At 35.2% G+C, this 10,108-nt stretch overlaps 1 protein-coding gene and 1 non-coding gene across 2 annotated transcripts; one reads left to right on the forward strand and one right to left on the reverse strand.

Moving 5' to 3' along the window:
* Positions 1-4,225: 4,225 nt before the first annotated feature.
* On the forward strand, positions 4,226-4,298 carry TRNAA-AGC (transfer RNA alanine (anticodon AGC)). Its single transcript has one exon. It is a non-coding gene; the product is annotated as a tRNA-Ala (tRNA).
* Positions 4,299-5,867: 1,569 nt separating this feature from the next.
* LOC130713600 (probable glucan 1,3-beta-glucosidase A) lies at positions 5,868-9,364 on the reverse strand. Its single transcript, XM_057563374.1, has 8 exons — positions 9,160-9,364; positions 8,831-8,950; positions 8,520-8,717; positions 8,046-8,219; positions 7,444-7,613; positions 7,160-7,309; positions 6,341-6,684; positions 5,868-6,148 (listed from the first exon to the last, which is right to left on the reverse strand). The coding sequence occupies exons 1-8, from the start codon at positions 9,349-9,351 to the stop codon at positions 5,967-5,969; spliced, it is 1,530 nt and encodes a 509-aa protein (XP_057419357.1). The 5' UTR covers positions 9,352-9,364; the 3' UTR covers positions 5,868-5,966.
* Between the last annotated feature and the right edge of the window lie 744 nt (positions 9,365-10,108).

Here is a 10,108-nt window from a genome sequence, read left to right on the forward strand (position 1 = left end):
TCCATCTACGCATAGGGAGGATTGTCTTCTTGAATATGAGCCAGTGTGTAATCCTGACGTGTGTGATTATAAATGTGTTTCCTTAAGGCATTATACGTTTGGTTCATGTGTTGGTCAGTATCCAACTCCTGATTTCCGTTGTTGCTGCTTTAGCGTATAGAGATATATGTTGTACTTCTCAATGTGTTTGTAAAAGTATATCAACAAGCACAGTTATTATGATTTTCATAAAAACATATGGTGGCTGTTAGGGTGCAATAGCACCCTAGGTCTTGCACCATGCAAGAGCCAATTTTACCTGTTATAACAGGTAATATAACCTGCTAAAAAAATAAATGAAAAAGCTATGTTACAATAATACCCTCACCCTCATATGCTTTACCCTCTCCTCTTTCTGGATCACCAACACCCTCCACCTCCTTCCACCGGAATCCTCAGAACCAGCACCACCGTGAGCAACGCCGCCTGAGCACTGCCATCGGAACCCAGGTCCAACCCCGTCGCCCTAACCACCATAGAAACCCAGGTCCTAATCAAAACCCCATCTCTCAAACCTAAGGATTCAATCCTGTATAAAGCTTCTTTGATTCCTCCGTCAAAACTCCACCTCCTCCGGCACCACTCCAGCCACCTCCCCATTTAAACGACTAACTTCCTCCACTGCGCAACCCACCCATCCGGCCACCACCCTCCTCCACCTCTCAGGCCATCTTCGAAATCAGATCTGGGTCGCAAACCTCTCAGGCCATCATCGAAATCAAATCTGGGTGAGAACCTCAAAGCAAACCCCAGAATAAAAGTTCTAGTCTTTCTTCAAAAAACCCCTCCATTGGTGCATGCAAACCCACCTTGAAGATGCAAATGCAGAGCAAGGTCGAATTTGGTGGTGGTGGAGATTCTCAGATCTGGGTATTATTGTAGCAACGTAGAAGGGAAAGATCATAGAGAGAGGATAAGGTGCAAGATCTGGGTTTGGAATCTGTGTTCGGGTCTTGTTTTATTTGATCTGATTTTTTTATTTTGATGATGAAGGATATTGAAATCAAGATGTTGTTGGGTTGCTTGTTGTTGTTGCTATTGATTTGAAGGTGTGGGCTTGAGTTTAAGTGAACAGAATCTGGTAGCCGGAGGCGGTGGTGGTCGGAGGCGAAGGTGGTGGTTAGAGGTGGTGGTTAAAGGTGGTGGCCGTGTGAGGTCTTGGCCGGAGGCTCGAGATTGCTGATGAAGATGGTTGAGAGAGAAAGACAATAATGGGCTTTATTGTAAAAGACAAATTAAAATTATAATAAATTTTGAATATAAAATTACAGGTATAACAGATTATAGATACAGTATCAAAATGGAATATTCCATTTTTACCCACACCATATTGCACCTTATCCTCCACCAAAACATATGGAAGAATTAATATATTTCTTTAAATTTAAAATAATAGTTATAAGTTTTCATTCCTCCATTTTTGTTAAGTGATGGTGTTCACTAAAACTTTTATTCCAACTGTGTCATTTTGGAAATTTAAAGTATAACATATTATTTTATAACTTATACAAAATACCATCACTTAACTAATTGTCTGATAAATAATTATATATAACAAACTTATTAAACATATAAAGGACATGCCTTGTGTTTTTTTGGCTTAGTGTGAGATAGAGTGTGGAATACTAGTAGAGAGAAACCCTACCAAGTAAAATTAAGAGATAAAATTAAAAGGGAAAATTAAGAGAAGAGAATAAAATGAGATTTTTGCCAATATTCCTGTTAATTCATAATGAAAGATAACTACAATATTTATGCTAACATCTTTTTTTTAGAGTCAAAGATAACCCTACATGTGGTCACATCATAACAAAAATAATATTCTAGAATGAAATTAAAAGTAATAACATAATAAAATAAAGAAATTCAGAATCTAAATAATCGTATCTCAGTGGGCCTGATAGTCTAAATTTGTATTCTATCAAATACCAAAGTAGATTGGATAAATTATTCAAACATTTCACCATTAGTCCAATGCTTTAGAATTGAGGGTCAATATTGGGTTGAGATCCTCTCCAGTGGATTTTCCTCAAGTTTTCTCTAGTGGACATTTGTGGCGGTTTGGAACCGCCACAAAATGTTGGATGCTGCCACAAAATCTGTCAATTTTTTGCAGCACCATTTTGTGGCAGCTTCAAACATTTTATGGCGGTTCCAAACCGCCACAAAATTCCACTGGAGAAAACATGAGGAAAATCCACTGGAGAGGATCTGGACCCGTCAATATTACATATTACATGCCAGAAAAATTAATAATAATCATTTAATCTTTCAGAAATAGTACGGAATTATTTGACTCAAAACAAATATCGATTACAATTTTATTATTGTTATATAATCAATGGCTTAATTCCAGTTTGGGTCCCTGATGTTTCAGAAATGTGCGGTTTGAACCCCCCATGTTTAAAACGTGCGGTCAAAGTCCCTCATCTATCTAAAACGTGCTAACGAAGCCCTTCCGTTAACTTCCGTCAGTTGACCAAACAGAAATGGCTTTCATTAACTGACATGGCGCCCACGTGTAATTTGTGTTATTATAAAATATTTTTTACCCAAAAAAATTTCTCCCCAACAGTTAAACCTAAACAAGCTGACATCAGAATGGATGGAAGGCTTTGAGCTTCTATTTCTGAGTGTGCTCATCTCACTCTCATTCTAACTCTCTCTCAAGTCTCAACCAAGAGGGTCTCTTCCTTCTCCAGGCCAAGTCTCAACTCTCAGACCCTTCCAATTCCTCTCCAATTGGAACCCAACCACCCCACCCCCTGCAACTGGAATGGCGTATCCTGCCACCGCCGTCACCTCCCTCCGCCAGAGGTCGCACGCGGTTTGGGCACGATGCTAGTGGGTGGTGACACGCGGATTTGTACGCGATTTAGGGAAGAAATCGCGGATCTGGGCGCGGGTTGGGGTGTGGTGCTTGGATCTGCAACTCTGAACAGAGAGGGCGCGCGGTGCAGAGAGTGGAGAAGCAGAGGCGCACGGAGATGGAACAGAGAGGGCGCGTGGTGCGAGGTAGAGGTGCACGAAGATGGAGGGAAAGATGAAACCAGTAGCTTTTCGAAAGATGGAGGGAACGAAGATGACCATAAGCTTCTCATAATCCTACTATGTTCTTGTTCTGATTTTTCTGAATTTGGGGGTTTAATTTTGTGGAAAACCAGAACTTGAAAAAACTCTCTCATCGAGCTCTTCACAAATACAACTCGTTGGGGTCCGGGTTTGTAGTGGTGAAGAGGGAGAAGAGGAGGAGGGATTGGAGTTGGGGCTTTTGTGGTTGAAGATGAAGGGAGTGAAGACCTAGGAGAGGATGAGACATTGATGATTGTGAGGTTTTCAATTTGGATTTCTGGGTTGATGTTCAACTGGGGAGAGATGAAGGTTGAAGAAGGAGATGGATGGAGGTTGAAGGAGATGGATGGAAAAAAAATGGGGGGTAATTGGGTTTGTTGGGGTCTAAATTGGGTGAAATTAGGGTTAGATTTGGGGGGAATCGGGTTTGTTGATTTTGGGGGAAAGGGAAAAAAATTCTTAATTAAATAGAAAATCCACGTCAGTTAATGAAAGCCATTTCTGTTTGGTCAACTGACGGAAGTTAACGGAAGGGCTTCGTTAGCACGTTTTAGATAGATGAGGGACTTTGACCGCACGTTTTAAACATGGGGGGTGCAAACCGCACATTTCTGAAACATCAGGGACCCAAACTGGAATTAAGCCTATAATCAAAGATGAAATGATTCCATAGTTTTATTCCCTCGTTGGACAGACAATAGGGAGGTATGTGAAATAAACAAAATGGGGTTTAAACTGTGTTTATTAAAAACATTTTATGAAGAGACAATGTTGAACCAAATTATGAAGATTAGCACAAATTAATAAACTAATAAGATTCAATACTAAAGTACAATCTTAAGAGTTACGTTACCATTACCACCCAATAATGTTTATACTAGTTCACCACTTAAGTTATGTCCAATACCCTTAGCACCTAGCTAAGAGATTTCACTAATTTCTCGAAAGTTAAAGTATTAAAATATGAAAAATATGCACCCTTAGAGTATCTGGACATCTTTTAATAGATCCAAGTAAAATGCACCAAACGCAATTTGCATTAATTGTCTTGGGAAAACAAGATACCAAAAATAGTAAGAGTCTTTTACTCAAAACAGAGAAAAATTGTCATCATGGGGATGTAGCTCAGATGGTAGAGCGCTCGCTTAGCATGCGAGAGGTACGGGGATCGATACCCCGCATCTCCATTTCTGTTGTTTTTCGTTTATACAGATTTTTTTATTTTTTTGAAGTGTTTAAAGAACGATACTGGATTTATGGTTGGGAGCCCAAAGTTAATTGGTATTGGGCCCATCTGTTAGTGGTTATAAAATAATTGATTCGACCAAAAAAATAAGTTGACTCAAAAACTGATTTTATTTTTATTATAGTTTTAAAAGATTAGGGATTCATTTATCTTTTACTTACAAAATAAGAATTATTTTTTATTTAATAATTCACTAGAAATTATATTGATTATTTTAGAAACTACTCAAAATAACTTTAAAAGAACAATTTTCTGTTTTTTATAAATGATTTTCTTCAAAAACCCACAAACACATAAAAATATACATAAATGATTACTTTTTTAAAATAAATAATTATTTAATGAAACAAGCAATGAGAAAGGGGTTCATTATGATAAGCGTCCAAGCATATGATATGGAATGGTTTCATACATGAATTTTGATATTACTTTGGTCTTATTATGGTGAGTCTCTGTACATGAGTTGATATTTTTGTCATATTTAGTGTTGTTCAAATAAGCACGCCTCTTTCTCTTTGTATTATTGAATTGATGTTTAGAGAGCACAATTGAAAAAAGCACAATTGTAAGCATGTAACAATATTGGCTATTTGGTGGGTTTCTTTTTTACTTATTTTGGTGATTAGTTTAGTGAAATTAAGATTTGCAACTTGATATGGTTTAAGCTACAATAAGTTCGGGCTGACACACAAATGCATTAGCGGCGGGTTTTTAACTACTATAAATATTTCCGACAGTTAAATATCTTGTTCTATCTATTAATTACATTCACAATTTTAAAAGATAACTTAAAGAAGCAAATTGAACAAAGATGACATTACCATGAAAAATGAGTAAATTATTTACCACTAGTTTGCAAGTTGTATAAGACCACAATTATTCCGTGCAAGTTAAATGACACTTGCATTAATTATTAAAGTCACTCTTTTATGATAAATAAGTGATTCACTGAAATGAAAAAGTATAATTATTTAAGTGTTGGAGTTCTCCCTATAAATAGAGCACCTTGAATCAATTTTTGCATCAAAGCAATACAAGCTTGAGTTACATTTTGGAGAGAAAATAAAGTAATGTTTTTCCAATGATGTTCTCTTAGTGTACATTCTATTATTTCAAAAGAGAGAACAATTTATTCTCTCCTAATACTTAAGAGAGATATATTATAAATTATTCTCTCCGTAGTTTTTTCTTTTCTTATCTATTGAGGTTCTTCACGTGAAATAATATTGTGCATCATTTCCTACTCTGTTGTCTTTTATTTTATTTTAGTTCCATGATATTTGCCTACTCTAGTATCAAACAACAGTTAGCTCAAACAATACAAAAGCAGTATGTGACAATTGATAAACTGATGAAGAAGAACAACATATTTCATATTTGGGACCATCATTTACTAATTTTAAGATTAAAGAGGTAAAGCAGATAACCGAAAGTTGCATTATCATTATTCAGTGCATTAATCACAGATGAGGAAAGTGATGGATATACATATATTTTTTTGGTACATATATAATAGAAGTACCTTATATTCTTATTTTATATATTACACTTGACCCGATTTTAGTGAACAATTATATAATCAAATACCCGACCCGATTTTGGGTATATTCTAAAACTTAAAATAATTGTTTTCAATCATCCACTTAAGGTTCCAGTAGTTAGAATCGCCTTTGTAGGCCCAATAAGCCCATCCAAATGTGGCCCGAGAGTACACCTTAACTTGGGCCTGTGTAAATTTTTGGAAATCTTTCTTTGATGCTCCCCGCACTTTCCAGTCACCACTCCATTCCCCTGCCAGATTCAACCACCACAATTATTAACCATGGTTATGTTATGCTATATACATTGGGTAAATCTATCAATCTAAAGAAACCCAATCACCTAACTGATTTATTTTTTCATTTACCCTTTTATACATATGCTTTTCAATGAATTATTTTTGGATTCTAAGCAGTTTACTCAAAAAAATGGTTGAAAACTTACCAACAAATGTGAGGGGTCCATTAGATGTGGTTAGAGAGGCAAGTTCCGAAGCTCTATGATTTTTAATGTAATCAATGTTCTGCTGCACATTCATGTTGGAGAATTGATTCGAGAAGAGATTGTAGTAATGAACATCCATGACAACTCCACTGAAACCTCTAGCAAACGGAAGGAGCACTTTTGGATCTCTATCCAGAGGACTAGACATGATTACATAAGCACTAGATGTGTGTTTCCGTACAGCATCATAACCTGCTTGATAATAACTTTTAAGGCTTTGCAGATTCACACCTTGAGGCTCATTCATCAGCTCTATTGCAATTAGGCTCTCACTGTTAGCATATCTGGAAAGCAATTTTATAGTAAGTAAATGGGACTAGGAACAATTTTATAATAAGTTTGGTTTCACTGTGAAAAATGTTGTTTAATCATTACCAATATAATTTGAAGCTACAAGGTTTAGCTTATTATTAAATGTGCATTGAACTATATATAAATCCTTATATTAACACAATGACAACATCACTGATGTGAAGTATATTTAGTGTCGGCACACTCACTTTTGTAGTTGTTTTAGACCACCGTAAAGTGAAAGTTTTAAAGAAGATGATAAAACACGTTTAGTGATCCTTTAAAACCTTTACAAAGGCTGGTATCTCACTAATGTCAGCAAAAGTTTCACGGTTCACAAAACATTGATGTTCACAATAAGAGTTTATTTTACACAATTCAACATACTGATTAATGTGTTTATGGACAAACATGATGACAAATATTTTTATAGGATATTGAAAGGGACGTATACTCAAAATTATGTACCTTTCAGCTAGAAAATCTATAGTTGCCACAGTATCAGGTATGTATGACTCTCCCCATTCTCTATATCCATCTCTTGAAGCACTGTGAGGTTGTCCATTTTGTGAGCCTTGAACAGCATGCAGGTCCACAATTACTTTCATTCCATGCTTTCTGCAAATTACATTAAGTGTGATTCATGAACATTGATGGAGGTCAAAGTGTCTTTTTCTTCATATCTCATGCTCTACCACTAGTACTAATAAATTAGACTAGGTACCAGCCCTTAAATTAATTAGTGCTCTTACTGTGCCCATGTGAATGCATTGTCTAATACTGCCAAAGATCCCCCCACAAATGGCTTTGGTGGTGTTGGGTCCTTAGCTATCCACCACCCAACAGGGATTCTGACAGCATTTAAGCCATTTTCTGACATGAATTTGAAATCATCTTCTGTGATGTATTTGTTCCAATGATCCTGCATGCCCAACATAATTCTATCAATCAATTAAAACCTGCTTTGACTTTAATTGCTAGTGCTTGTTCTCTTCAAAGGTGAGATTTTTAGTATGTTTCGATGAACATTAGCAAAATTAGTTATGCACATAATTGATTTTACTAAAATTATACTCCTATATAAAAAAAGCCTTTGTAGGTAAATGATATGAAATTAAATTGTAAAATCTCAAATTTAGTTATGTTTAACACAGAAACAACTATTTATTGTGGTAAGTAGAAATGATTCTGCTTTACTGGTACATCCAACCAAACATCATCCAAACATGCTCTTATATTTCATAGAATCAATTCTATAACCTAGAAGTTATTTGGAGAACCTTTACTCCAATCCTCTAAATTGACTGATTTTTCAATTAATTATAGAAGGACTTTCAAATATGCACTTAATTACCCGCATAATTTTGGAAGCTTTGTCTGGACCATAACCATTTGTAAGTTGGTATTCTCCTTTTAATACGGTGTTTGTCAAAACAGTCATTTTGAAGACTGAAGGGTCACTGTCCTCCCAACTATCCTCCCAAGTAGATACTTCATAATCTGCTGTCATTAGAGTCTCCCCTGTGGCCTGATGAACAATTTTAAGAGTATAGAAACATCAAAAGTTAAAATCTATAAGCAACCATCAGTCCATCACTATAAAACTCATAAATGTGGTCCTATTTATATTTATTTTATGTTTGAGTCGGCTTTTTCTTTTCTTCCAAAATCAATTCTAATATTTAAAAATTATTTACAGAAGCTTCTTTACAGAATTGATTAATTGTAGTAGGATTTTCAAATCAGTTCCAAAACATTGGATTGGAGAAAGTTTAAAACTTCAATATCATCATCATGATCATGTGATAAGTAAGTAAGGCCAAAGTACCTGTAAAAACAGACCATTTGGTGCTCTTATCCGAATCCTGCTTGGATCACCATCATTCCTCACAATCTGAAATGTTTCCATGTTGGTAGGTATATCTGAAGTAGCCACTAATTTGCTTCCTCCATTTTCATCTTCCAACCCCACAAATTGCTTATGTGACACTCTAAAATTGAAGGTGGACTCATTGACCCTCCATAACTGGTTGTTGATAATAGTCACAAAAAGAGTCAACAGAATAATTAAATATACAAAGTTTAGTACATACATTTAACTCTTCAAACTATATTATTCTACATGGATGAAGAACCAACCCTGAAAGTTTCCCAACCATAAGGTTTGGTGCGGTTAGCAACAACAACATCTCCTCCCCCATTTTCTGCACACAGATACTTTTGCAACTTTGTAGACATGAACTGCACTTGAGTTCCATCCTGAAATCACCGAATTATAGCATATTCGGATCAACTTCATTTGTGTTATAATCAATTCTAACACCAGAAGCTTTTCACAAAAGATCTTCCTAGAATTGAATAAATTAGTCCAACACTATTAATATGTAGTTTATTCATAAAAGTAGTGGAAATAGAGGGCATTGCTAAAACAAAATGATTAATGATGAGTGATAGAGATTAACATATACCAAAAGATCTTTGTTGGTTATTCCATCAAAGAGAGAAGGTTTCATCCACCCTTCAGTAACAAGCCAATTTCCAAGATTCACAGCTTTGAGTGGTAAAAAGGAATTTTCAGTGTGAGCTACAGAAACATAATGACATGATGAGAGGTAGAAAGCCAACAAAAGTTTCAAGCAGAAAAATTGGTTTCCCATCATATTAGACTCTTGGAGTGAGTGTTACACATGAGGATAGTGTGTGTAATATTAATATATATAGGCTTCAAATCACTACATTGAATTATCAAGTATTCAGTTATTATCTTTGCCTAGATTTTAGTTGAATATTAAGTGCGTTCTAGTAATCTTCTTCTTATGTTTGTTCTAATGTTGAGTGTCAAGTTCTATCTTTGGCCATTTGATTGAAACTCTCTTAAGAATTAAGCATTCTGTTCTTGTTTCCTATAAATTGAATTTTTACTTTAGATAGAAAATAATATCTCAATCAAAAATTTATGAAATGCATAAATAGATTCACTGATAAGTTGATTAGATGCATTGATTTTCTACTAAGAACTTCCTCTTTCACTTTACTTTTCCTACACTTCCAGTGACGTGTCATGAAAATGTGCACTCAATTATCAGAAAAATACTTACATAAATAAATCATGCAATTAGTCTATTTATTCACTTGATCAATCTTTTGAATGCTGAATATTAGTGTCTCACTTTTCACATTTTATAATTTCTTTTGGCAGTATTCCTTCTCAATTATTGACTGCTTCATTCTCATTCCTTTAATTGTTCACATGCATAACAACTAATATGTTTTTCTTTTGACAAATGGAAATCATAACAAAATACTGGTGTGAGCAAAGGGGCTATGAAACAAATCAATATCTTCACTTCTAGTATGTTGGTTCAATTTATTTCCCATCAGCTGAAATTCAAAATTTACTCATGTTAAATTGGGAAT

The sequence above is a fragment of the Lotus japonicus genome, chromosome 4 (assembly GCF_012489685.1).
Source record: "Lotus japonicus ecotype B-129 chromosome 4, LjGifu_v1.2".
In the NCBI taxonomy this organism is placed as follows: domain Eukaryota; kingdom Viridiplantae; phylum Streptophyta; class Magnoliopsida; order Fabales; family Fabaceae; genus Lotus; species Lotus japonicus.

Excerpts from the sequence above, each read along its gene's own strand:
- LOC130713600 (XM_057563374.1), bottom strand. The coding sequence starts at position 9,351 with ATGATGGGAAACCAATTTTTCTGCTTGAAACTTTTGTTGGCTTTCTAC. Across the intron at positions 8,951-9,159 it reads TAACCAACAAAGATCTTTTG|GATGGAACTCAAGTGCAGTT; the intron begins GTATATGTTAAT and ends CGGTGATTTCAG. Across the intron at positions 7,614-8,045 it reads AAGCTTCCAAAATTATGCGG|GATCATTGGAACAAATACAT; the intron begins GTAATTAAGTGC and ends TTGGGCATGCAG.